Genomic DNA, 27,970 nt, shown 5'->3' on the forward strand with positions numbered 1-27,970 from the left:
CTAACTTTCAAACTCACTTGTTCTAATTATAGGTAAGCTTTCCAAACCTGAGACTCTGTCATGCAGCTTGAGATAAACATAATCTTTATAAAAAAGGGCTTGAAAGTGAAAGTGAAGTCACTCAGTCGTGTCCGACTCCTAGCAACCCCATGGACTGCAGCCTACCAGGCCCCTCCGTCCATGGGATTTTCCAGGCAAGAGTGCTGGAGTGCATTGCCATTGGCTTAACTTACTAGAATTTGCTCATAATTTCAGAATAATTACTTTCTGAAAGATGACCCTCATAGTAAATTTTTTTTTTTTTTACTTTACAATATTGTATTGGTTTTGCCATATATCAACATGCATCCGCCGCGGGTATACATGTATAAATATTTTTTAAAAAACACTCCGTGCAGGTTAGGTGGAGATGATTAGGCATTGGAAGCTTACCCGGAGGACCCAAAGGCCCTCGTCTGCCTGGAGGTCCAGGTAAACCTTTGTCTCCAGGTGGCCCAGGACTTCCAGGTGGCCCCTGCGGCCCCGGGAATCCCATTGGTCCTAAAAGGAACATGAAAAGGAGGGCGCTAGAATGAAGCATTATAAAGACAACAACAGCTTGATGGACTGAATTCAGAGGTTCACGCCAGCAAAATGCAGGGCAAAGTCAGCCTCAGATTGGAGAATAGCTCCCTCTTTCCTCTGGAAGGCTGAGAAGAGTTGCCTCTGTCTAAAGGAAACACAACAATCCATCAACAAGACAAAGGAAAATCATTCCATGACCAAAACAGATGAAAACCCAGTAACCCTGAACTTTCTCTGGAGACAGTCAAAGGACTGCCACGGAAAGTGAAACTTAGGAAAGATGCTCCGCTATCTGGGAACACCCACCCTTCTCTTCCCCACTCTCTCAAGTTCAGCCAGACCAGCCACTCAATGCCTCCTACACACTGTTCCTTCTCTCCTCCTCATCCAGGAAGTCCTCCACATTCTGTGGGTGCGGATCACATCAAGGAGGCCCTCCCTGGAATCCCAACCCAAGTCCAGTTGCTTTGCATAAGCACTCAGAGAAGTGTGCCTCGCCACCCAAAGCATGTCTCTCATTGAGTACTGTTCTTGTTGTTCAGTTGCTTGGTCGTGTCAGACTCTGTGACCCCATGGACTGCAGCACGCCAGGCTTCCTTGTCCATCACCATCTCCCAGAGCTTGCTCAAACTCATGTCCATTGAGTCAGTGATGCCATCCAACCATCTTGTCTTCTGTCGTCCCCTTCTCCTCCTGCCTTCAATCCTTCCCAGCATCAGGGTCTTTTCCAGTGAGTCAATTCTTTGCATCAAGTGGCTGAAGTACTGGAACTTCAGCTTCAGCATCAGCCCTTCCAATAAATAGTCAGGGCTGATTTCCTTTAGGATTGACTGGTTTGATCTCCCTGCAGTCCAGGGGACTCTAAAGAGTCTTCTCTAGCATCAAAATTCTAAACAATCAATTCTTCAGTGCTCAGCCTCTTTTTGGAGTAGGAAATGGCAACCCACTCCTGTATTTCTTAAATGCCTGGAAAATTCCATGGATAGAGGAGTCTGGAGGGCCATAGTCCATGGGGTCACAAAGAGTCAGACACGACTGAGTGACTAACACTTCAGCCTTCTTTATGGTCCAACTCAGTTAATATAGATGGATACTTTAATGTATCTTCCCTTATGAAACCATATATTTAACTTAATTAGTGGGTACTCCTTTTGAATTTGTTCACTACTATATTTCTGTGGATTCCTAATAATAATTTATGGAACAGATCAAATATTTCCCACTGGGTAAGTCTAAAAAAGGTAAGCTGAAGACATTCCCTCATCCTTTTAACAGTTAAACACTCTTTGGCCCTAGGCTCACTGGAATGGGAATTAAGAAGCATGATTAGAGGTTCTACCAATATTTCCAGCTCTTGGTATATCCTTTTGTAGCTTGCTATTATTTATATGTCTTGCTATTTCCCTAATCCTTCCAGTATATTTCCAGGTGAAAGCTAATTCTCTAGGGAAGCCACTGGGGAGGAGGAGTGACTTATTAGGCAGAGGAACAAGGCTGTATAGCTAGTCCCTTCCTCCTCTCTCTTGGTGACTTGAATGCTAGGTGTATCTGTCCAATCCGGGAGTTTAATAATTAGAAGCCAAAATGCCTGCAGATATAAGCCACAATTTCTAAAATTGAGTTTACCGCTAATAAAGGTGAATAGGACTGCTGAGTACTGTTGTACAGGTTATGCATGGCACAATTTCAGAGATGCAATTTCTGTTCTAGTCATAGCAGCCTCATGGTGATTCTGACCTTCCCTCTGCTCTAATCGTTTACTTATTTCACATTTGTTTCAGAAATCAGACAGAGTGCTAGCTACTGGGCTCCTGCAAAGTTCAATATTTGCATCTTGGTATCAAGTTTCCTTATTTATGACATAAGGGAGGTAAAATGGACAATCATTATTGGTCTTTTCTCAACAAAATGTCCTATGAACCTTATAATTGTCTAAAATTGTTACAGCCAAAAACTAAGGTCCCCAGATATTCAGTTCAGTTGCTCAGTCGTGTCCAACTCTTTGCTACCCCATGGATTGTAGCATGCCAGGCCTCCCTGTCTATCACCAACTCCTGAAGTTTGCTCAAACTCATGTCCTCCAATTGGATGCCATCCAACCATCTCATCCTCTGTCATCCCCTTTTCCTCCTGCCCTCAATCTTTCCCAGCATCAGGGTCTTTTCTAATGAGTCAGTTCTTCGCATCAGGTGGCCAAAGTATTGCAGTTTCAGCTTCAACACCAGTCCTTCCAATGAATATTCAGGACTGATTTCCTTCAGGATTGAATGGTTTGATCTCTTGCAGTCCAAATGACTCTCAAGAGTCTTCTCCAACAGCACAGTTCAAAAGCATCAATTCTTTGGCGGTCAACTTTCTTTATGGTCCAACTCTCACATCCATACATGACTACTGGAAAAACAATAGCTTTGACTAGATGGACCTTTGTTGGCAAAGTAATGTTTCTGCTTTTTAATATGCTATCTAGAGTGGTCATAGCTTTTCTCCCAAGGAGCAAGCGTCTTAATTCCATGGCTGCAGTCACCATCTGCAGTGATTTTGGAGCCCAGAAAAATAAAGTCTCTCACTGTTTTCATTGTTGCCCCATCTATCTGCCATGAAGTGATGGGACCAGATGCCATGATCTTAGTTTTCTGAATGTTGAGCTTTAAGCCAACTTTTTCACTCTCCTCTTTCACTTTCATCAAGAGGCTTTTAGTTCTTCTTCACTTTCTGCCATAAGGGTGGTGTCATCTGCATATCTGAGGTTATTGATATTTCTTCTGGCAATCTTGATTCTAGCTTGTGCTTCATCCAGCCCAGCATTTTGCATGATGTACTCTGTATATAAGTTAAATAAGCAGGGTGACAATATTCAGCCTTGACATATTCCTTTCCCTATCTGGAACCAGTCTGTTGTTCCATGTCCAGTTCTAACTGTTGCTTCTTGACCTATATACAGGTTTCTCAGGAGGCAGGTAAGAATTTAAGAATTTTCCACAGTTTGTTGTGATCCACACATCAAAGGCTTTGGTGTGGTTGATAAAGCAGAAGTAGATGTTTTTCTGGAACTCTTGCTTTCTTGATGATCCAATGGATGTTGGCAATTTGATCTCTGGTTCCTCTGCCTTTTCTAAATCCAGCTTGAACATCTGGAAGTTCACAGTTCATGTACTGTTGAAGCCTGGCTTGGAGAATTTTGAGCATTACTTTGCTAGCGTGTGCGATGAGTGCAATTGTGTGGTAGTTTGAACATTCTTTGGCATTGCCTTTCTTTGGGATTGGAATGAAAACCGACCTTTTCCAGTCCTGTGGCCACTGCTGAGTTTTCCAAATGTGCTGGCATATTGAGTGCAGCACTTTCACAGCATCATCTTTTAGTATTTGAAATAGCTCAACTGGGATCTCATCACTTCCACTAGCTTTGTTCACAGTGATGCTTCCTAAGGCCCACTTGACTTCGCATTCTCCAAATATTAGCAGTTAAGTAAAACTTAATTAAAATAAATATTTTAGTCTTAAATAGTGGGAGAATTCAGTAGTGGAGACACTTTTGTGAATATAAAAAGGCAAAGTCAGCAGTCTAAAACTGAACTGTCCAATACAGAAGCCACTAACGTGGCTATTAAACAGTTGAAATTGGCAAGGCCAAACTGCGTTATGCTGTAAGTTTAAAATACACACCATATTTCACCATCAAAGAGGAGCATCTTATTTAGGAAAGAAACTAGGTTTGTACAACCAGCCCTAATTATCCCTTTGATAAATTATATTTGTTTTATGTTAAAATGTAATAATATCTGAGTATATTATGTCAAAGCAGGAAAATCTGTTTCTTTTTACTTTCTAAAATGTGGCTATTACATCTTTTAATTACATATGTAGCTTGCATTAAATTTCTATTGTATAGTTCTTGTCTAGAAGATTATCAAGCATGTCATTAGGGACTAAAGATGAACTTGTGTTTCTTCTTCTTACTTTTCCAACTGTCACCCTCATTTTAGGATTCTGGGCAAGTCAGGACCTTTCGGAAATGTAGTCATTATTGCCATAGGAAATGAGAATGACCTCACAGTGGTGCACACCCCAGACCTGCAAGCCAGATAGGGAAAGTCATCTAGTACTACTTAAAAGAACTATTTGCATTCATACCTTTCTGGCCATGTTTTCCATCACATCCTGGGAAGCCCTTGTGTCCTGGAGGGCCTGGTGGGCCTGGGAGACCTGGAGGCCCCGGCAGACCACAGTCTCCTGGTTCTCCTTTCAGAAGGTCGACACTCCCAGGTGGTCCTGGAGGCCCGGGTACTCCTGACCACATGAGTAGGCAAAAAGATTCTTTCAGTCAAAAACAAATGTGCATGCTGGCTGCCTAAGAGCTTCTTAAGGAAAGGAATTTAATCATTTACAAGCAACGGATGCAAGGAATTCGAATAAGAAGGTCAATAGTATCAGAGGTGAAGCAGTATGTCTCTTGAAGCCCAAGTTGAGAAATGTAAATAGTCTGTTAGTAACTATTAGGACAAAATGAGCTATGCAAAACCTTCCTTCCCTTCAGAGCCATTCCTTTTGGAAGCATCAGTTTGTGACTTTTCTTTGCATTGCCTTCCCGTTGCTTTCATGTGATAGATGGATGGATGGATAGATAAATAATAGATGGATGGGTAAATGGATGGATGGATGAATGAATGGGTGGATGGATAGATGGATACATGGATGGATAGATGAATGGATGGGTGGGTAAATGGATGGATGGATGGGTAGATGGACGAATGGGTGGATAGATAGATGGATACATCGATGGATGGATAGATGAATAGTTGGGTGGATGGGTAAATGGATGAATGGATAGATGGATGGGTGGGTGGACAGAGAGACAATAGATTTTTAAGAAAGTCTGACTAGGCTCCTTGGTGGTCCAATGGTTAAGAATCTACCTGTCAGTGCAGGGGACATGAGTTTGATCCCTGGTGAGGGAAGATCCCACATGTCTGTATACCACAACCAAGCCCATGTGTCACAACTACTGAAGCCCACACACCCTAGAACCATGCTCTGCAACAAGAGTAGCCCCTGCTCACCGCTACTAGAGAAAGCTCATGCAGCAGCAAAGACGCAGTGCAACCAAGAATAAATAAGCCAAAAACACACAGAGAGAGAAAATCTGGCTGATGAAAAAGGAATACCCACTCAATTAAATTTAAAATCCTACCTGAAAACCATTGTCTACACATGGTATTTGAGCCCAAGTTCTATTCCTACTTCTAACCTTCTTAGCATATTTTGGGGCATTTCAGTTTTTCATAGTGTAAAGCAAAATTACACATTTTTTATCCCACTCTCACTAAAACCTAAAGATTTAAAGGTTTCTGTCTCTCCAGAAGAGTTCTATGAGCTTGTAGGAATATGATTGCCTGCATTTGGCAGAAGGCTGCACTGAGCCACACTCTTGTTCCAACTCCCCAGTCAGCTCTGGTTCAATCTTACTTTGTTAAATATTGACTAGCTACAGTTCATCCCAGTGAAGTGATAACAGGAACAAAACGTACTGTGAGCAGCACATGAAGAGACTCTGTGTGTGGGTGTGTGTGTGTGTGTGTGTGAGTGAGAGAGAGAGAGAGAGAGGCAGGGGTCCTGTTATCTCTGGGCTGAAAGAAGTGCTTTATGTGCTGATACTGAGACCAACAGGGATGACGAGACTGCCTCCTGCTGTTCCCTTCTGCACCCTCAAGCTCAGCATCAAGCCAGCGATGGTTAAGACTTGCTCTGTGTCAGAGGTGGTCTGATGGAGTTGAAATAGAAGAGTGAGGGGTCTAAGCGCTGGTCCTGGGTACGCTCCCCACTGCCCACCCTCCCCCTTTTCCATCTGCCAAGTTGCTGGGGCTGCTAACATGCTTCTACTTGACCATTCTCTCTGCTCCTCCATCCCAACAGAGCTGGCAAGTGTCTAAGGAAAGCAGCACCATCACCCTTTGCCGTGACTGTCCCATACCTCTTGGACCATCGGGGCCAGGAGGCCCCTGATCTCCAGGCAGACCCGTGTCCGGAATGTCACCCTTAAGAGCTTTTCCTGGGGCACCTGGAGGACCAGGCAGTCCAGCTCGCCCTGAAAAGGAACATGTTCAGCTGTTAGTCTCACGACATTTGGGAGGTTTGGATTCAGTTATCGAGCGAAGGGCAAAGCATGCTGCTTTCTTACCTGGGGGTCCTGGGGGACCCGGGGCACCTCTTTCTCCAAAAAGTCCTGGAGGAGAAATTCCTGGGTTCCCGGGGTCTCCTGTCTCCCCTTTAGGGCCAGGCATTCCCACTGGACCTGGGGGGCCCATTTCATGCGAACCTTAATGAGGAAAACAGCATTAGCACTGCATCTTCTCCTGGTGTGTCCCTGGCATGGGGGCTGGAAAGGAACTGCTTCCCAATGGGCACAGGACAGGAAAGGAGTGCATTCTGCTGAGACCAACATTGTCCACAAGAGCAATCCGAATGGCTGCAGTCTTCCAGGGGTCACTGTCCCCTCTCTTACGACCCATCACACCTGTCCAGCGTAGCTCTGATTTATTTTTATAACTGTTTCCCAGATTTAAAAACACAACCGCTTAGTGACAATACCAACCCTTCAACCTCTACAGTCGTTAAGAGTGAAACGAATGAGATGGAACAGTAAGTGATTGTGAATAAACTGGCTTGACATTTAAGATGGACACTGGAAAATAAACAGAACCATCGTGCAGTTTCACGTTGAAAAGGCAGAACCGCACTGGTTTCTTGGAGAGGACACACATTTTACCAGATGATTTGGAAGAGCCAATAACAATCCTAAGTGACCTAAATGACGTCTTGATCTTCCAAACCGTATAAACATATAAACCATATAAACCCTCCCCAACCACAGGTCCAAACCCAGCAGCACAACAATTCGGTCCTTTTCTCCCTGTCTCACACATATGCAAGTCTCCTTCCAGCTACCTCGTCTGATTGCAAGCTCTTTTTCTGAGAAACGAATGCAACCAACGTGAATTCTATTCAAATAACAGAACAAGCTAAGATGTTGATGATTAGCCTATTTGTGGCATCAAAAATAACAGCAATTTGTTCAGGTAATTTGTGTTCACAGCAGGCCACTGAAGGATGCTGAAGTACTAATTAGACCCACGTGGTTGTACTTGGCATGACAACACATAAAACAATACTCCAGTATCCTGACTATTTATTTGTTATTCATAACATTTTGAAACCTAGCTCCACCTAAGTGATTATGCAGAATATTTTTAATAGGTAGTCACAAGCAGTATCAACAATAGGCACCGTTAACCCACCATTCCTGCTTAAATTGGGTTTTCTCAAGTGCCTGTTTGATAAGTCATCATCAAAACTAGAGACAGTTCCAACACAGTGAATCGAAGCTAAACCAGTGTCTCAGTTTCGCACCCGTATCTTGTGAAGGGAGGAAACATGAGTGGACTCTCATGGTTCATTAATGGCTGTTCCGCCTCTTGCAAAGGTTCTCTCTTACCTGAAGCGCCTTTGCTGCCTTTCTGACCCTTCAAACCATGCAGGCCGTTCAGGCCGGGCGACCCAGAGGGACCTGAAACACATCACACATCTGTGACCCACAGGGGAAGACCCTCCATTCACATTCTCTGACTGTACCTCGCACGCACGGTCCAGGGGAAGGTTAACTGATGGGGACCCACAAATTCTCTAGGTGGGAACCATGAGACCTCACCATCTAAACATCACTAGGAAGGCAGAATCCACGCCAGTGGTCATCGCTAAACACAGTCATGTGATGGATGTCTTCTGTTAACATAGACTGCTTAATATATACCTTTATATATTATATATTTAAATATTCTTTCCCATTATGGCGGACTTCTCTGGTGGCTCAGACGATAAAGTGTCTGTCTACAATGTGGGAGACCTGGGTTCGATCCCTGAGTCGGGAAGTTCCCTGGAGAAGGAAATGGCAACCCACTCCAGTACTCTTGCCTAGAAAATTCCATGGACCATGGACAGAGGAGCCTGGTGTCCATGGGGTCGCAAAGAGTTGGACACGACTGAGTGACTTCACTTTCTTTCTTTCCCAACATGGTTTATCATAGTGAAAGTGAAGGTGTTAGTGGCTCATTCATGTCCGACTCTTTGCGACCCCATGGACTCTAGAGCCTGCCAGACTCCCCTGTCCATGGAATTCTACAGGCAAGAATACTGGAGTGCGCAGCCTTTCCCTTCTCCAGGGGATCTTCCTGACCCAGGGATCCAACCACGGTCTCTTGCACTGCAGGCAGATTCGTTACCAATAGAGCCATCAGGGAAGTATATATATATATATAGTAAATTTTTTCCCACTATTCTTTATCATAGGATATTTAGTATAGTTCCCTGTGCTATAGAGTAGGACCTTGTTGTTTATCCATTCTATATATAACATCTTGCATCTAGCTAACCCAACCTCCCACTCCATCCGTAACTCCGCATATATCCTAACACATAACTTTATTTTTTCATAATGTGTTTTTTTTTAATGTGGACCATTTTTAAAGTCTTTATTGAATTTGTTACAATATTTCTTGTGTTTTATGTTTTTGGCTGTGAGGGATGTGGGATCTTAGCTCTCCGAATGGGGCCTGAACCTGCACCCACTGCAATGGATGGTGAAGTTTTAACCACTGGACCGCCAGGGAACAAACTCTCCCTTTCTTGGGTTTTAGCACAGTTCTGTTAGTTTCTGACCATATCATGAATCTCTTTCTCTCTTTCTAGACAGATACAGTCTAGAATTACTGAATCTTGGCATAGGAAATGACATCCAACTTTACAACAAAAAAGTCATTCTAGATAAGGAAGAAATTGGGTGGGAGTAAACCCCTGCTTCCCTCCTCCCATGCCCACAATCTTCCCTCTCCACCACAGTCTGCAGATTTTAATTTCATCACAATCTACCTGGATAAATGTAGTAAGACAGCAAGGACAGGCGGGTCTGTGGCACGCTGAGGAATGCATGTCCTGCTGATGTTTATGAGCACCGTGCCATTCAGAGAGAAGAGGCCTGCAGCTCAAACGTGGCTACAGCCATTTCTCTGCCACCAATTCTGTCAAAGAGAACCTCTCTGCTGCCTCTTTACAGAAACCAAATTTATTTCATGATGACCACTGAGAACTCCATTCTCTGTAACTGGATAGATCTCACTGATGCCTGCATTTCCTTCTAGAACTTTCTGTCAGATGTCACTAAGGAGCCATCTACTAATCTGATGCGTGTACTCGGTCGCTCAGTCATGTCTAACTCTTTGCAAACCTGTGAACTGGAGCCTGACAGGCTCCTCTGCCCATGGAATTTTCAGGCAAGAATACTGGAGCGGGTTCCCATTTCTACTCCAGGGGATCGTCTCAACCCAGGGATCGAGCCTGGGTCTCTTGTGTCTCCTGCATTGGCAGGTGGATTCCTTACCACTAGCACCACTTCAGTTCAGTTCAGTTCAGTCGCTCAGTTGTGTCTGACTCTTTGCGACCCCATGAATCACAGCACGCCAGGCCTCCCTGTCCACCACCAACTCCCGGAGTTCACCCAGACTCACGTCCATCGAGTCAGTGATGCCATCCAGCCATCTCATCCTCTGTTGTCCCCTTCTCCTCCTGCCCCCAATCCCTCCCAGCATCAGTCTTTTCCAATGAGTCAACTCTTCACATGAGGTGGCCAAAGTACTGGAGTTTCAGCTTTAGCATCATTCTTTCCAAAGAAATCCCAGGGCTGATCTCCTTCAGAATGGACTGGTTGGATCTCCTTGAAGTCCAAGGGACTCTCAAGAGTCTTCTCCAACACCACGGTTTAAAAGCATCAATTCTTCGGCACTCAGCCTTCTTCACAGTCCAACTCTCACATCCATACATGACCACAGGAAAAACCATAGCCTTGACTAGACAGACCTTTGTTGGCAAAGTAATGTCTCTGCTTTTGAATATGCTATCTAGGTTGGTCATAACTTTCCTTTCAAGGAGTAAGCGTCTTTTAATTTCATGGCTGCAGTCACCATCTGCAGTGATTTTGGAGCCCAGAAAAATAAAGTCTGACACTGTTTCCACTGTTTCCCCATCTATTTCCCGTGAAGTGATGGGACCGGATGCCATGATCTTCATTTTCTGAATGTTAGGAAGCCCAAAACAAACCATAAACTGTCACTGAGTGATACTATGGAAAAATCCGAATGAACTCTTTTGTCAACCCAATATGTATTATATTAGGTTGGCCAAGAGGTTCATTCTTATTTTTCTGTGTAAGATGTTATGGAAAACCCTGAACAAACTGCTTGGCCAATCCAATATAATATGTGCTATATGACATAAATATATAGATTTGTAGGGAGGAAATAAAGGGAAGCAGGGAGAGAGGGAGGGAACAGACAGGTTAGTAATCTGTACAGAACATCCCTGGCTGCTGAGTCTTCTGCCAAGAGCTCCACACACGTCCCACTGATGGATGTGGGAGAAGAATCTTCTCAGCCCCTGGCCAAGCCTGGTAACCTTCCCGCTGCATTAGTGGATTTCCCATCCAGAAACTGTTCTTTCTCACTTAAGGCTAAAAGCCCCTCAGAGCACAGTCAGGCATTCATTCAGTTTAGGTCATAGCCCTTAAAATTGTGATAATCACACCTTTGCTTATGACCTACACAGAGAAGTGCCCTCACCAACTCCCATGACACTTACAGAGCGCCCTCTAGGCCCTTCGGCCCAACCTATCCCACTCTGTATAGCAGTCCTGTCTGTGGTGACTGGTTGGCTTTGGGTAAATTAATTGAGTGCAAGATCAGATCTTATTACTCCTTCTATTCCTGCACTTAGCATATATCCTGACACACAGTAGGTGCTCAATAAATGTTTGTTGAGTGAGTGAGTGAATGAATGAGGAAATGACCAAGTCTAGAACAAGGAGGGTGAGGGACTGAACAGGGGGAATTGTTGTTTATTGCTAAGTCATGTCCAACTCTTTGTGACCCTATGGACTGCAGCATGCCAGGCTTCCCCATCCTTGACTATCTCCCAGAGTTTGCTCTAACTGATGCCCATTAGGTTGATGATACAATCCAACCATCTCATCCTTTGCTGTCCCCATTCTCCTCCTGCCCTCAATCTTTCCCAGCATCAGGATCTTTTCCAGTAAGTCAACTCTTCCCATCAGATGGCCAAAGTATTGGAGCTTCGTCTTCAACATCAGTCCTTCTAATGAATATTCAGGGTTGATTTCCTTTAGGATTGACTGGTTTGACCTCCTTGCAGTCCAAGAGACTCTCAAGAGTCTTCTCCAGCACCGCAATTCAAAAGGATCAGTTCTTTGGCACTTAGCCTTTTTCATAGTCCAACTCTCACATCCATACATGACTACTGAAAAAACCACAGCTTTGACTATTTGGACCTTTGTTAGAAAAGTGATGTCTCTGCTTTTTAATATGCTGTCTAGGTTTGTCAGAGTTTTTCTTCCAAGGAGCAAGTGTCTTTTAATTTCACGGCTGCAGTCACCGTCCACAGTAATTTTGGAGCCCACAAATCTATCACTGTTTCCACTTTTTCCCCTTCTATTCGCCATGAAGTGATGGGACTGGATGTCATGATCTTAGTTTTTTGAATGTTGAGTTTTAAGACAGCTTTTTCATTCTCTTCTTTCACCTTCATCAAGAGGCTCTTTAGTTCCTCTTTGCTTTCTGTCATTAAAGTAGTATCATCTGCATATCTAAGGTTGTTGATATTTCTCCTAGCGAACTTGATTCCAGCCCAGCATTTCACATGATGTGCTCTGCATATAAGTGAAATAATCAATATACAGCGTTGACATATTCCTTTCCCAATTTGGAACCAGTCCATTGTTCCATGTCTTGACCTGCATACAGTTTTCTCAGGAGACAGGTGAGGTGGTCTGGTATTCCCATCCCTTTAAGAATTTTCCAGTTTGTTGTGATCCACACAGTCAAAGGCTTTAATGTAGACAATGAAACAGAAGCAGATGTTTTTCTGGAATTCCCTTGTTTTCTCTATGATCTAGCAAATGTTGTCCCTTTGATCTCTGGTTCCTCTGCCCTTTCTAAGTCGAGCCTGTACATCTGGAATTTCTCAGATCACATGACTGAAGCCTAGCTTGAAGGATTTTGAGCATTACCTTACTAGTATGCAAAATGAGTGCAATTGTACAGTAGTTGGAACATTGTTTGGCACTGCACACAATTTGGCATTCCAGATTTCTTTGGAATTGGAATGAAAACTAACCTTTTCCAGTGTTGTGGACACTGCTGAGTTTTCTAAATTTGCTGACATATTGAGTACAGCACTTTGACAGCATCATCTTTTAGGATTGTAATCAAGGAGGGTGAGGGATTGAACGGGGTGAGAGAAAGCTATAAAAAAGAGTGAACTCCAATCTCTGTTTGCATGTAACATCCTTCATTGATAGATTTATAGGATGAGTCAGATTGGGGGAAGTTAATGTTATCCACTTGTATATAAATAATTCAAGCACTCATTATTTCTTCATTAAGGTAAGTCCTCTGTAGACTTCTTATTGGAAGATGGAACAGTTCGTTGGTTCCACTTTATTTTTTATCAATACTGCAAACAGTTATTCTATTTTAAAATCTAAACATTACATTGGTACAAATGAGCCATATTCTCTCAGAACCAAAAAGGGGGGAAATGCACCCCCATTTTCCCCAAAGCTCTTATTTCCTAACCACTTTTATCAGGTCTAGCTGAGCTTATTTTTCAATTCTCTTTTCTACTTATGAGCAAATGTTTCAAGTTTGCACCAAAAGAACACACAGACCTTCTTCATCTGCCAAATCTGGATATTTATTGCCATCTATCTGAAACGATAATACATTTTTTGAGACTACTCTGCTATTTCAATGTGTTTTGATCTCCAGCTTAAGCCACTGAGATTGATGGCTTGGGGACTTGGCTGGGGGTGGAATGTCTCAACTCCTGCCAACTCTCCATTGTCACATCAACACATCCAAATCCTGCTCTGTCACAATTTCAGCCTCTCGCCATTGTTGAACTGGCCGACCCTTATCTGACCCAATGTTATCTTTCTAAATTGAATGCAGCTACATCTGGGTAGGGTTTTAAGGGCAATTTTTCCTTTTTTTACTGAAAGCTTTTTATCCATCCCATCTCTAAATCAGAAAGTTGTTCATGCATAAAATACATACAGGGCAGATGAGAGGCAATTAGGCTCACAAAACAGAGTCCTCGGTAATGAGGCTTTTTTTAATTCACCTCTCTGGTCATCCTCCGGCTTAACAACCATCATTTAAGGCTGCATATCACTACACACACAGGCGAGGGCGTTCTCTGGTTGGAGAATCTGATCTCATCTCCAAACTGTAAGCACAATTAAAGCTTCCATCTCTGTGAGCCAGCAGACTCGTGACTGGATGCCCACTCTGAGGTTTTCTTCTGTTGTCAAACTGAAAATGCTTCCCTATCCCCAGGAACCTTTCACAGTTTATGCCATTAATAGGGTGACCAACTTGTCCCTGTCTGCTGGTGCCTTGCCTAGATCTAGCACTGTGAATCCTGTGTTCTGAGCACCTGCCCTGGCCAAGGCAAAGCCGGACAGCTGGTTACCCTAACTTGAAAGCTGCTGGGAAAGAGACCTTTCTTTGAGCCTCTAGGTAATAGATGAACAAAGTGGAAAACTTAGCAAAACAGATTCTGAATTCTCCTTTAATTAAGAAAATACATGAGTGCCTACTAAGGGAATGCACAAGAGCCTAAGATAGGGCCCCCTAACCTTGGAGCTTCAGACCCCAAATGTGCTTGGTGTCAGGCACTGAGGAGACACGGGACTGAGAGAGAAACCATCCCTGACTCGACAGAACTCAATCAGGCAATTGCCTCAAGAGTGGTAAATGCTGTGGGGCAGGGTCAAGGAGGGGGCACTAGTTGTAAAAAGGGAGGATGTTTCTGATTTTCACAACTGTGAGGTGCCAGCCTGTCTGTGCTGATAAAAGACATCTCTAGGTGCTTTGTTCTTATGAAACAGTTTACTTGCCATCAACCAAAATAACCCAGCCCACATTCTTTACATGCTCTCAGGCCAAAGCTTATTATTTTAGGCTTCTATTATTACAGTCTCCTATGGGGCTTCCCAGGTGGCTCAGTGGTAAAGAATCTGCCTACAATGCCGCAGATGCAGGCTGGATCCCTAGGTCAGGAAGATCCCCTAGAGAAGGAAATGGCAACACATTCCAATATTCTTGCCTGGGAAATCCCATGGACAGAGGAGCCTGGTGGGCTACAGACCATGGGATGGCAAAGAGTTGGACACAACTTAACAACTAAACAACAGCAATGATGAATGCCTATCTAGGAACTGAGCATATATAGGTACTGGAAGTCTGAGCACCAAGCTATTTTTACCTATGTTGAAGTGAAAGTTTAAATCTGATGGAATATAAGCAGGACTCAGAATCCATATGGCCTGTTCTAGTAGAGCAAACAACTTGGAGTTAGCAGCTGGTTTGTTCAAACAAGATAATCAGTCCCCTTGACTTATTTAGAACATACTTCAAATATTTAGTTTCTCAGTTCAAAGCATTTCTGCCAGAGTGTGTTTCATTTTTCTATCAGCATGATAAATGACAGCAATGGATTTATATTGTAGACGTTTTCATTCCTAAGAATGTATTTCACTGTTTTGTGGATTAAAAAAAAAAAAGACTGGTTGTTCACTGGGCTGTTTGCAGGGAAACAGTGTCCCCGCGTGGCCAGGAAACATCACTGCAGCATCCATCTGTACACTGCGGTGTACATTTGGCTCAATTCACTCATTTCCTCACTCCTCCTCTTAGCAAACTTGTTTCATAGCACCGAATTATGATGTCATTGGAGATAATTTTGTTATTTGATCAAACTCACTAGCTATCGGTTTTTGAATAACCTATCATACTGAAATGGACTGGAATGGGTGAATTTAACTCAGATGACCATTATATCTACTACTGCAGGCAGGAATACCTTAGAAGAAATGGAGTAGCCATCATGGTCAACAAAAGAGCCCGAAATGCAGTACTTGGATGCAATCTCAAAAACAACAGAATGATCTCTATTCGTTTCCAAGGCAAACCATTCAATATCACAGTAATCCAAGTCTATGCCCCAACCAGTAACACTGAAGAAGTTGAATGGTTCTATGAAGACCTACAAGACCTTTTAGAACTAACACCCCCCAAAAAAGTCCGTTTCATTATAGGGGACTGGAATGCAAAAGTAGGAAGTCAAGAAACACCTGGAGTAACAGGCAAATTTGGCCTTGGAATATGGAATGAAGCAGGGCAAAGACTAATAGAGTTTTGCCAAGAAAATGCACTGGTCATAACAAACACCCTCTTCCAACAACACAAGAGAAGACTCTACACATGGACATCACCAGATGGTCAACACTGAAATCAGACTGATTATATTCTTTACAGCCAAAGATGGAGAAGCTCTATACAGTCAGCAAAAAAAAGACCAGGAGCTGACTGTGGCTCAGATCATGAACTCCTTATTGCCAAATTCAGACTTAAATTGAAGAAAGTAGGGAAAACCATTCAGGTATGACCTAAATCAAATCCCTTATGATTATACAGTGGAAGTGAGAAATAGATTTAAGGGACTAGATCTGATAGATAGAGTGCCTGATGAACTATGGACTGAGGTTCATGACATTGTACAGGAGACAGGGATCAAGACCATCCCCATGGAAAAGAAATGCAAAAAAGCAAAATGGCTGTCTGAGGAGGCCTTACAAATAGCTGTGAAAAGAAGAGAAGTGAAAAACAAAGGAGAAAAGGAAAGATATAAGCATCTGAATGCAGAGTTCCAAAGAATAGCAAGAAGAGATAAGAAAGCTTTCCTCAGCGATCAGTGCAAAGAAATAGAGGAAAACAACAGAATGGGAAAGACTAGAAATATTTTCAAGAAAATTAGAGATATCAAGGGAACATTTCATACGAAGATGAGCTCAATAAAGGAAAGAAATGGTATGGACCTAACAGAAGCAGAAGATATTAAGAAGAGGTGGCAAGAATACACAGAAGAACTATACAAAAAAGATCTTCATGACCAAGATAATCATGATGGTGTGATCACTCACCTAGAGCCAGACATTCTGGAACGTGAAGTCAAGTGGGCCTTAGAAAGCATCACTACGAACAAAGCTAGTGAAGGTGATGGAATTCCAGTTGAGCTATTTCAATCCTGAAAGATGATGCTGTGAAAGTGCTGCACTCAATATGCCAGCACATTTGGAAAACTCAGCAGTGGCCACAGGACTGGAAAAGGTCAGTTTTCATTCCAATCCCAAAGAAAGGCAATGCCAAAGAATGCTCAAACTACTGCACAATTGCACTCATCTCACACACTAGTAAAGTAATGCTCAAAATTCTCCAAGCCAGGCTTCAGCAATATGTGAACCGTGAACTTCCTGATGTTCAAGCTGGTTTTAGAAAAGGCAGAGGAACCAGAGATCAAATTGCCAACATTCGCGGGATCATCGAAAAAGCAAGAGAGTTCCAGAAAAACATCTATTTCTGCTTTATTGACTATGCCAAAGCCTTTGACTGTGTGGATCACACGGATCACAATAAACTGTGGAAAATTCTGAAAGAGATGGGAATACCAGACCACCTGACCTTCTTCTTGAGAAATCTATATGCAGGTCAGGAAGCAACAGTTACAACTGGACATGGAACAACAGACTGGTTCCAAATAGGAAAAGGAGTACGTCAAGGCTGTATATTGTCACCCTGCTTATTCAACTTCTATGCAGAGTACATCATGAGAAACGCTGGGCTGGAAGAAGCACAAGCTGGAATCAAGATTGCCAGAAGAAATATCAATAACCTCAGATATGCAGATGATACCACCCTTATGGCAGAAAGTGAAGAAGAACTAAAAAGCCTCTTGAAAGTAAAAGTGGAGAGTGAAAAAGTTGGCTTAAAGCTCAACATTCAGAAAACGAAGATCATGGCATCTGGTCCCATCACTTCATGGGAAACAGATGGGAAACAGTGGAAATAGTGTCAGACTTTATTTCTTGGGGCTCCAAAATCACTGCAGATGGTAACTGTAGCCATGAAATTAAAAGACACTTACTCCTTGGAAGGAAAGTTATGACCAATCTAGACAGCATATTCAAAAGCAGAGACATTACTTTGCCAACAAAGGTCCGTCTAGTCAAGGCTATGGTTTTTCCAGTGGTCATGTATGGATATGAGAGTTGGACTGTGAAGAAAACTGAGCGCCGAAGAATTGATGCTTTTGAACTGTGGTGTGGGAGAAGACTCTTGAGAGTCCCTTGGACTGCAAGGAGATCCAACCAGTCCATTCTGAAGGAGATCAGCCCTGGGATTTCTTTGGAAGGAATGATGCTAAAGCTGAAACTCCAGTACTTTGGCCACCTCATGCGAAGAGTTGACTCATTGGAAAAGACTCTGATGCTGGGAGGGATCAGGGGCAGGAGGAGAAGGGGACAACAGAGGATGAGATGGCTGGATGGCATCACTGACTCGATGGACGTGAGTCTGAGTGAATTCCAGGAGTTGGTGATAGACAGGGAGGCCTGGCATGCTGCGATTTATGGGGTCACAAAGAGTCAGACACAACTGAGTGACTGAACTGAACTGAACTGAATCATACTGAAGCTATGTGGTAAGTGCAAATGAATTCAAGGAAAGGAAGAATCAACAATCACAACATGAGCCTTGTCATTTTAGTCAAGCTGAGTGTATAAAATGGCACCAGGGCTTCCCTGGTGGCTCAGATGGTAAAGAATCTGCCTGCAATGCAGTCTACCTGGGTTTGATCCCTGGGTCGGGAAGATCTCCTGGAGAAGGGAATGACAACCTACTCCAGTATTCTGGCCTGGAGAAATTCGTGGGCAGAGGAGCCTGGTGAGCTACAGTCTATAGAGTTGCAAAGAGTCAGACACTACTTAGCGACTAACATTTTCGATTTTCAGGACACTTGAAAATCCTTGCCATTTTACTATAGTAGGAGGGTAGGAAGAAGTGGGGATTCCATAGAAGTAAAACAATGGAAACATTTTCTTCTGGTTCTTTACCAATTTAGTCTCTTAAACACTCAAAAAGGCATCAGAGAATACCCCAACAGAGTTGTAGGGTTTGTCAGTGACAGGAAACAGCCACAGTAATCAGAGAAACTCTTAAAATTACAAAATTATTTTGCTTGGAATCCTAAATTTACCACCAATCACTGCACTTCACAGTACTAAAAAGGCCAGTGAAGAGGAAGAAGAACAGTGCAAAGATATCTTATCTCTGTACTGGTGATGTGAGCTTGCCCTGGTCTAGTTATTTGGCTGCATAGAAATACATAAGTGTATACCAGATCTTCAAAATAAACAACTTCCCTCTATCTATCTGACAAATGAAGAGGTGAGAGTGTAGAAAAATGTTACTTAGATTTTCAAAACAATAAACTCAGTGAGCCCAAAAGAAGGGATTTCCAGTTCTTCCAGGAGGAAGTACTCTTTATTTTACCAAAATTTACTGTACTTATGAGACAACTAAGGACTTCTCAGGTAGTGTTACTGGTAAAGAGCCTGCCTACCAAAGCAGGAGACACAAGTTCCATCCCTGGGTCAGGAGATCGCCTGGAAGAGGGTAGGGAAACCCACTCCAGTGTTCTTGCCTGGAGAGTCCCATGGACAGAGTAGCCTGGTGGGCTGCAGTCCATGGGGTCGCAAAGAGACATAACTGAAGTGCCTAAGCACACACGCACACACATGAGCCAACAAACAGAAGTGGAAAGAAAAGGGAGGAAGGAGATAGAGGGGTCTTGGTTACAGAGATCTACCAAGTAAGGCTTGACCCTTCAACTGTTGACTGAGGTGAAGACAGACTCTCAACTTCATAGCTACTCATTCAATTGTTCATTCTTCCATTTCTCCATTAATTAAATAATTAATTGTATTTATTCACAAAAATAAATTTATAAATTGTAATTTTAATTTATAAATATATTTACATTTTATTTATTTTTATAAATAAACACAATAAACCAACCAACAGACTTACTAGGAATCTGCTTATACCAAGGATATAAAAAATAGTTCTTAAAATTAAAAAACTACTATATGATTCTGCAATCCCACTCCTGAGCATATATCTGGAGAAAACCATAATTTGAAAAGGTACATGCATCCCAGTGTTCACTGAAGCACTATTTACAATAGCCAAGACATGGAAGCAGCCAAATGTCCAGCAACAGATAAATGGATAAAGAAGATGTGCTATACATATATACAGTGAAATATTACTCAGCCATTAAAAAAGAATGAAATAATGCCATTGGCAGCAACATGGATCGACCTAGAGAATATCATATTAAATGAAGTAAGCCAGACAGTGAAAGACAAATATTATATGATAATGCTTATATGTAGTAATAAAAAAATGATACAAATGAACTCATATACAAAACAGAAATAGAGGAGGGGACATAGGTACACCTATGGCTGACTCATGTTGATGTATGGAAGAAACCAACACAACATTGGAAAGCAATTGTCCTCCAATTAAAAATAAACAAATTATATATTTTAAAAACAGAAATAGAATATAGAAAACAAACTTATGATTATAGAAAACATACTTAATGGTTTCCAAAGGAGAAATGGGGGGAGGGATAAATTAGGAGTTTGGGATTAACATATACACAATACTATATATAATATAATCAACAAGGACCTATGTATAGCACAGGAAGCTAATATCAATATTTTGTAATAACCTATATGGGAAAAGAATCTGAAAAAATAGATATACATGTATATATGATTGAATCACCTAAAACTAAGACAACACTGTAAATGAACTATAGTTCAATTCTTAAAAATGATTCTTGGTTTTTAAAAAAACTTATATTCTGGGATTTCCCTGGCAGTACAGTGGTTAGGACTCCATGCGTCCAGTGCAAGGGGCAGGAGATTGATCCCTGGTTGGGGAACTAGGACTCCACATGCCTCGTGGTGTGGGCAAAAAATTTTAAAACTCTTTAAAATAAAAAAAAACTAAACATTACATTCTGCTTGGTGAGAAAGACCTCTAAACAAAAACAAATGTGGTACAATGTAAGGATTTTGCTAGAGGTATACAAAAAGTACCACGGAAAAAAATATTTTTTCTACAATGAAAGAAAAGGACTGAAAAGGAATTAGTGCCATGGATGAATGGAGGGATATGAGACTTGTTTATATATATTCTATTCTACTCGATTCCACAAGACCTATATTATAACCAATCTACTACACTTTAAAAGGGATAAAAACTTAACCAGGACAAAAACATTTCTTCATCAAACAAAGATAATGAACATGGGTTCCTCCTTCACCATAGCATCTTATTCTTTTCTCTTCCTTCTACTTTGCACAATTAGCAAATACACATTTAATACCTGTCTCCCCTTCTAAACTGTGAACTCCATGAAAGCAGGAACTATGTCCGTCTTCTTCAACGTTATGTGCCTAGTGTCCAGAGAAATCTAGGACACAAGAGCTTGACTCTCTGGGGTGAGAATAAATGCAAAGGCTCAAAAAATTATGGAAAACAATGGGAGAAATGTCCTAAAAAATGAGCATCATTTTGGTAGAGCCGGTCAGGAGACCAGGCCAGTGCTGCCTGAGTAAGAAAGAAAAGGAGGTATTCACAGGCATCCTTGGAAAAAGGGGAACCCCAGAGCATGTTCCTGGGGTGCAAGAGAGGCACTCTGAGATTGTGGGAGCATCACTGGCTAGAACTTTCTGAGGGGTCAGGGTTCCTTCTGACTTACCTTTTATTCCTGGAAGACCTGGTGCCCCTGGGTCCCCCAGGACGCCTCTTGGTCCAGGATCCCCCACTTCTCCTGGGGGTCCCTGCAGCCCAGGCCCCCCTGGACTACCTGAGGACAACAGAGAGGTTTTGCAGACATCCAGGTGATATACAAGCTTCATTAACTTGGGAGACCATCTATATTTTTAATATATGGGTCCCTGGGATATTGTTTTATTACTTTTTCTTCCTTAACCTCCTAGTTTTAATCTCAAGAGGAGAAAATACATTTCAGATTAAAGTTGCCAATTTTGATTTGAAATTTTCACTTGGTTCTGAATTGGCAGGAGGAGGAGCCGTTGAAATATGGTGTTGAATGGGTGAGGTTTGTCTGAAGGCTAAAGAAGAGGAAACCAGCGTCATGAATGGAAGAGGCCTCAGGGAAGGCTGGAGAGGAGCTTTTCTCTGTCAGCCCATCACTTTGCGCCTGGCATCCTCCTTGGATGGAGACAGGAATGTCTTCATCTGTTCCCAGACCAACCCAGGGAGATCAGTCTATCTCCAACTTAGGGGTCAGGGACAGGTATGTTTAAGTGACTTGTCCAGAGTCACAGGTCTGGGAAATGGCAGAGCCAGCTCTGGACCAGTCTAAAAGACAAGAGCTAGATGAGTGCCCGGGAAGTCTCCAGGCGCCTTTCAAGTTACCTGGACATCCTGTTGGTCCAAACAAGCCAGGAGGTCCTGGCCTTCCGGGTGGTCCTCCAGGACCTTGAGCACCGGGCAAGCCCTGCTCTCCAGATGCTCCCAAACGTCCTAAAGAAAGAAGGATCGAACATCTGAGTAGTTGCAGTTGCTCTCCAAAGCAGTGAATCTATGAAACCTCCAGTTTCAGCTCTTTCTTTTCTACTCTTACTTTTACATACACACAATTTTTCTATTGAAAAGATAACATATAGGAAAAATTGAAAACAAAACACCTATAATCCCACCAACTTAACACAGTATTTCCTGTGTATAACATTGTACAAATAAGGCCTCAAATTTTATATTCTGATTTTTAATTAGCATTGTATCATAAGTAATCTTCCAAGCTTCATATCATTTTCCTAATTATTGTTTTGAAACAACAGGCTGATAGCTTATTGAGTTAACCTTAATTAAATTAATTAATTTTCTCTACTATTGGCCATCTGAGTTATTTCTAACTCTTACTGTTATGCATAATGATCTTTATATATTTTCAATCAGTTTTTTTCTCCTATTAAATTGTTTCCTTAGGAAAAATTCCTCGGAGTAGAATTTTTAGGTAAGAGAGTCTGATATTTTGGTTGTTTTTAATGCATTTTTAAGAGCTGAAGTATTTTAAAGTAAATCACAGACATCATGGAATTTCATCCCTAAATATCTCAGGAGGTATGTCTGAAAACATAAGAACATTTTCCTATGTGGCCAAAATAACATCATCACAGCCAAGAAAATTAATCATGTTCAATACTCATTCCATGCTTGAGTTGCCTCAATTGTCCTCTTAATGTCCTTCACAGCTGCTTTGTCCTCACTGGGTCCCCTTCCAGAACCACATATTACATCTGGTGGATACATCTACTAGGTTAAAAAAAAAAAATCGACCATGGTCCCCTTCTCAGGACAGTGACATGCTGAAGAGAAAGGCTCAGCTGCTTTTAATGTTCAAGAACAGACCATTCAGCATTTGGTTCTTGAAAGAGGTTGCCTAGTGGTTTTGGATAAAGTCTCCATCAACTCACATCACCACACGTAACCCACCCACAGCCCGACGACTCGGAGAGCATAGCATGTGCTCACTGAAGACTTTTCAGTTTTTGGATTTGTTTTCTTGCTAATCTAGTAAGAATGAAATGATACTTCAGACTCTAAGTCATATTTGATTACTAAAGAAGTTGACTTTGCCATGTATTTATTCATTATCTATGCCTGTAATACAATTTATATTTATAGGATAAACCAATAGTCTGTGCCAAAATTCATCAGTTGAATCTGCAAATAAATTACATGGTATTGTATTTACAAACCCACGGAGGTCATAGTCACTATTCTAAAACACAAGAAACAAACCTGTGTTAGTCCATACTTGTTCCTGATCAAAGTTAAGATCTATGAGCTTCACTGTGTGTTGCTTTATTTATCCTGAAAATATCCCTGCAGTAAAGGTGTTCATTGTATTAGTCGCTCAGTCGTGTCCAACTCTCTGCGACTGTAGCCTGCCCAGGCTTCTCTCATGGAATTCTCCAGGCAAGAATATTGGAGTGGGTTGCTATTTCCTTCTCCAGAGGATCTTTCTGACCCAGGTATCAAACCCAGGTCTTCTGCATTGTGGGGAGATTCTTTACCATCTGAGGGCAGCGTTTTCCAATTTGCAAATGAAAGTTGTTTAGTCACTGAGTCATGTCCGACTCTTTTGCGACCCCATGAACTGTAGCCTGCCAGGGTTCCTCTGTCCATGGGATTTCCCAGTCAAGAACACTGGAGTGGGTTACCATTTCCTTCTCCAGGGGAATATTCCCTACCCAGGGATCGAACCCAGGTCTCCTGCACTGGCGAGCAGATTCTTTACCACTGAGCCACCAGGGAAGCCCTTTTGCAAATGAAAAAACTGAACTATTAAAGGCTTGCCTCTCCAATCACAGTTGTATTAAGAACAGAACTTCTGAGTTAATCTCTACTGTATTTGCTCTCTGAAACAAAGGAAGGGGAAGTAGAACAGAACCCAATACAATCATATAGAGTCCCCTGAGACAGGCTGCAGGTCCATGCCTTCCTGTTAGGCTTGTTCAAATTCAATCCAGCTTTTTTCCAGTCAATGAAAATTGCATGTTTAGGTAAACTCTGTGCTGGTACATAAAGTAGGATGTAACTTTAAAAATTTAAGCAAAAGTTATGGCATTTGGGAAAGGGAATGATTTAAATGGTGATAACCACAGGAGACCAGGGAAATAACACCAAGGCAAATTTTCTTGAAAAAGTGAGCTTATACATAAAATAACTCAGCTTTATGATTTTTAACTTAAAATATTAGGTAATATAAAAGGTCTCCATTTTGGACTATTTTCAGCTCATGAAATCTTACTCTCTTAAAGGTTTTACATAAAAATAGCAGTAAGTGTGGAAAGATTTCTTCATGTTTTGCTGACGATGACAATGATGAATTACATATTACATTTGTGTAGCACGTTTCGGTTTACAAATTGCTTTCAAGGAATCTCATTTGATCTTCAGAACAACCGGTAATCTGCTGAAGGCCAGTTTACAGATGAGCAAACAGCTCAGAGATGATAAGCAACTGGCCCAGGAACACATGCTCAGTGGTAATGGAAGCTGACTTTGAACCAGTAATTTTCCTTTCTGAGACCTCATTCTGGTACTTCTTATGAACCCCTACAACGCTAACCTCAAAGCTATTTTCCCCTCCAAATGCACACACATAAGCTATACATCTCAGTTAAAATTATATTATCTAAATCTATTTGACATGCCAGAGGTAAAAGACCCAAAGGGAAGGGAATGGAAAAGGAAGTTTTTGCCAGGGTAATGGCTTGTTCTTTTGTTAGATTTCCATTTTAGCAATTTATGGTATAAAAACAAAATTTAATTCATTGTTATTGTAAATATGGCTTCCCTGTGCCTATAATTTATTGAATTGTGGAGATGGACTGAGGAGCCTGGTGGGCTGCTGTCCACAGGGTCACACAGAGTTGGACACGACTGAAGCGACTTAGCATGCATGCATGCATGCATTTGAGAAGGAAACGGCAACCCACTCCAGTTTTCTTGCCTGGAGAATCCCAGGGACAGGGGAGCCTGGTGGGCTGCCGTCTATGGGGTCACACAGAGTCGGACATGACTGAAGCAACTTAGCAGCAGCAGCAGCAGCATAGAGTGTAAATGGCTTCCCGTGTGGCTCAGATGGTAAAGAATCTATCTGCAATGCAGGAGATGTGGGTTTGATCCTTGGGTCAGAAAGACACCCTGGAGAAGGGAATGGCTACCCAGTCCAGTGTTCTTGCCTGGAAAAACTCCATGGATAAAGGAGTCTGGTGGGCTGTATAAGTACATGAGGTCAGAAAGGGTCAGACACGATTGAGCGACTAACACACACACATAGCGTGTAAAGATGACTGAAATTCTATAAAATGTCAAGTTAAAAAAAACAAATTTTTATTTATTCTTTAAAATAAATAAATACATAAACAAGTAAAATAAAAATTCCCATAATAGGTCTGCTCAGATAGTCTGTCATATGGAATGAAACATGACCATCACCAAAGAGAATTTGAAGATAAAGCATGAAACCATTAATACGAGATATTTAATTTACAAGTGCATGCTCAGTCACGTCTGACTCTTTGTGACCACACGGACTGTAGGCCACAAGGCTCCTCTGTCCACAGGATTCTCCAGGCAAGAATACTGGAGTGGGCTGCTATTTCCTCTTCCAGGGGATCTTTCCAACCCAGGGATTGAACCAGTGTTTCCTGTGTCTCCTGCATTTGCAGGCGAATTCTTTACCATCGAGCCACCTGGGAAGCCCTTAATTTACAAGGTGTTCATCTAAATGTAAACCTGGTCTCTAACCTGTCCACTGTCAGCTTAACAGCACTGGGCATCACTGATTGAACCAATTACCTGTGGAGAAACAAATATTCTTTCCTGGCAGTGGATATCCCTGTGCACACACCTTTGTACAGCTGTCTGATTATTGACTTCAGGTGTATTCCAACAGGCAGAATTAGTAAAAGGCTATGTGTATTTTGTCAGCTGTGGGTCATCAACTTAGGCAACCACAGCCTCTATGGAGAGCAAGCACTCACTGGAACACCGTCATCTGTTCTGAGGGGATTACACATCAACTGTTGCTGATAAACAGAGTACTGTTTCCAAAGACTTGTGGATGATGGAGCTTTACCTTTTTTTTTTTTTTTTGGTTTGCTAAGTCACTTCAGTCGTGTCCGACTCTGTGCGACCCCATAGACGGCAGCTCACCAGGCTCCCCCGTCCCTGGGATTCTCCAGGCAAGAACACTGGAGTGGGTTGCCATTTCCTTCTCCAATGCGTGAAAGTGACAAGTGAAAGGGAAGTCGCTCAGTCGTGTCCAACTCCTAGTGACCCCATGGACTGCAGCCTACCAGGCTCCTGCATCCATTGGATTTTCCAGGCAAGAGTACTGGAGTGGGGTGCCATTGCCTTCTCCTTTTTTGGTTTGGTTTTTAGTAAATTAGATCCACAGGAAATGCAGTATTCTATAATATTATATCTCAGCAACAGCAGCCCTCAGGGCATTCACCTATGCTTTTCTGAGTAGAAAAGAAAGGGTTGGAATGAAAACCTGCCACTGTAGTCAGCTGAGTGGTTCTTGCTTAATTATCATTTTTAATTACAGAGATTGCAAAAGGGTCCAAATTTTCATTTTTGACCCTGGGAAGTGTGTTGTTAACATCCCAGGTCATGGGACCCATGATGGCAAGAAGATGGAGAGTCTCTGGTATTCTCCTAGACCAGTGGTTATACACAAGTTTTCTGTTTCTTTATTTTTTTTTAAGTTTTATTTATTTATTTGGCTATGTCAGGCCTTTGTTGTAGTGTACAGGCGTCTCTAGTTGTGGCACGTGGATATACTCGCCCCATGGCACCTGTGATCTTAGTTCCCAGACCAGGGATTGAACCCTTAAAAGGCAGATTCCTAACCACTGGACCACCAGGGAAGTCCCTATACATAGTCCTTCTGATATATATCTTAATGAGTAAAGGGGGGATAAAATACTGATATAATCATTCCCAGCTAGGAGGATGAAGTAATTGTTCTATTTTTCAAAACACATTTACTCTTTTTTGTTTGAATAAGAAAACGATGGGTCTGTACCTGGATATCCGGGGCCACCTGGCTCACCCTTTGGACCAGGTAGGCCAAACTGACTTGCAGATTCCCCTTTGTATCCTGTAAGTGATAAAATACACACATTATTTAAGAGACTTTATATTTTTTTCTTCCAAGTGACGTAATAACGTTCACTCATTTGTGTCTTTATGCTGCTGCTACTGCTAAGTCACTTCAGTCGTGTCCGACTCTGTGTGACCCCATAGACGGCAGCCCACCAGGCTCCCTTGTCCCTGGGATTCTCCAGGCAAAAACACTGGAGTGGGTTGCCATTTCCTTCTCTAATGCATGAAAGTGAAAAGTGAAAGTGAAGTCGCTCAGTCATGTCCGACTTTTAGCGACCCCATGGACTGCAGCCTACCAGGCTCCTCTGTCCATGGGGTTTTCCAGGCAAGAGTACTGGAATGGGGTGCCATTGCCTTCTCCATTGTGTCTTTATAGTCTATCTTTAATGTTCCAGGAAAGGATTTTTTTGAAAACTGCTTTTCTCCCCCCTACATAAGAACATAGGGGATCCAAGGTGAGATTTGAGAACACATGTAAGAACACAGATGCAAAGTGAGTGTGATTTAAACACACGCACACACACGTTTATAGTTCATGACAGTCATAAGAAATAAGATTGTTTATTCTTAAGCTTATTCTTAATAAGCTTAAAATTTTAATTTTCTAAAGGAGTTTCAAATTTAGATGTCTATTTAAGAAATTACTTGGCATT

General features: G+C 42.1%; 2 protein-coding genes across 12 annotated transcripts in view; one reads left to right on the plus strand and one right to left on the minus strand.

Annotated features, from left to right (window-relative positions):
• The window catches only part of RHBDD1 (rhomboid domain containing 1), a 208,775-nt gene that overhangs the window by 161,167 nt on the left and 19,638 nt on the right, over window positions 1-27,970 (plus strand). The window contains exon 8 of one of the 11 annotated variants that reach the window (XM_055573630.1): window positions 21,689-21,732. The exons of the other annotated variants lie outside the window; for them this stretch is intronic. Within the exon in view, the coding sequence (XP_055429605.1) occupies window positions 21,689-21,717 (29 nt within the window). The 3' untranslated portion in view covers window positions 21,718-21,732. Of the gene's footprint in view, window positions 1-21,688; window positions 21,733-27,970 lie in introns of those variants that run through there. 11 annotated transcript variants of the gene reach the window in all.
• The window catches only part of COL4A4 (collagen type IV alpha 4 chain), a 152,746-nt gene that overhangs the window by 18,301 nt on the left and 106,475 nt on the right, over window positions 1-27,970 (minus strand). Inside the window, exons 35-42 of the mRNA XM_055573635.1 lie at window positions 27,238-27,312; window positions 22,047-22,154; window positions 21,364-21,471; window positions 8,054-8,125; window positions 6,740-6,877; window positions 6,533-6,646; window positions 4,696-4,851; window positions 433-540 (exon numbers count right to left, since the gene is read on the minus strand). Of these exons, the coding sequence (XP_055429610.1) occupies window positions 433-540; window positions 4,696-4,851; window positions 6,533-6,646; window positions 6,740-6,877; window positions 8,054-8,125; window positions 21,364-21,471; window positions 22,047-22,154; window positions 27,238-27,312 (879 nt within the window). The remainder of the gene's footprint in view (window positions 1-432; window positions 541-4,695; window positions 4,852-6,532; window positions 6,647-6,739; window positions 6,878-8,053; window positions 8,126-21,363; window positions 21,472-22,046; window positions 22,155-27,237; window positions 27,313-27,970) is intronic.

Source organism: Bubalus kerabau, chromosome 3 (genome assembly GCF_029407905.1).
Source record: "Bubalus kerabau isolate K-KA32 ecotype Philippines breed swamp buffalo chromosome 3, PCC_UOA_SB_1v2, whole genome shotgun sequence".
In the NCBI taxonomy this organism is placed as follows: domain Eukaryota; kingdom Metazoa; phylum Chordata; class Mammalia; order Artiodactyla; family Bovidae; genus Bubalus; species Bubalus kerabau.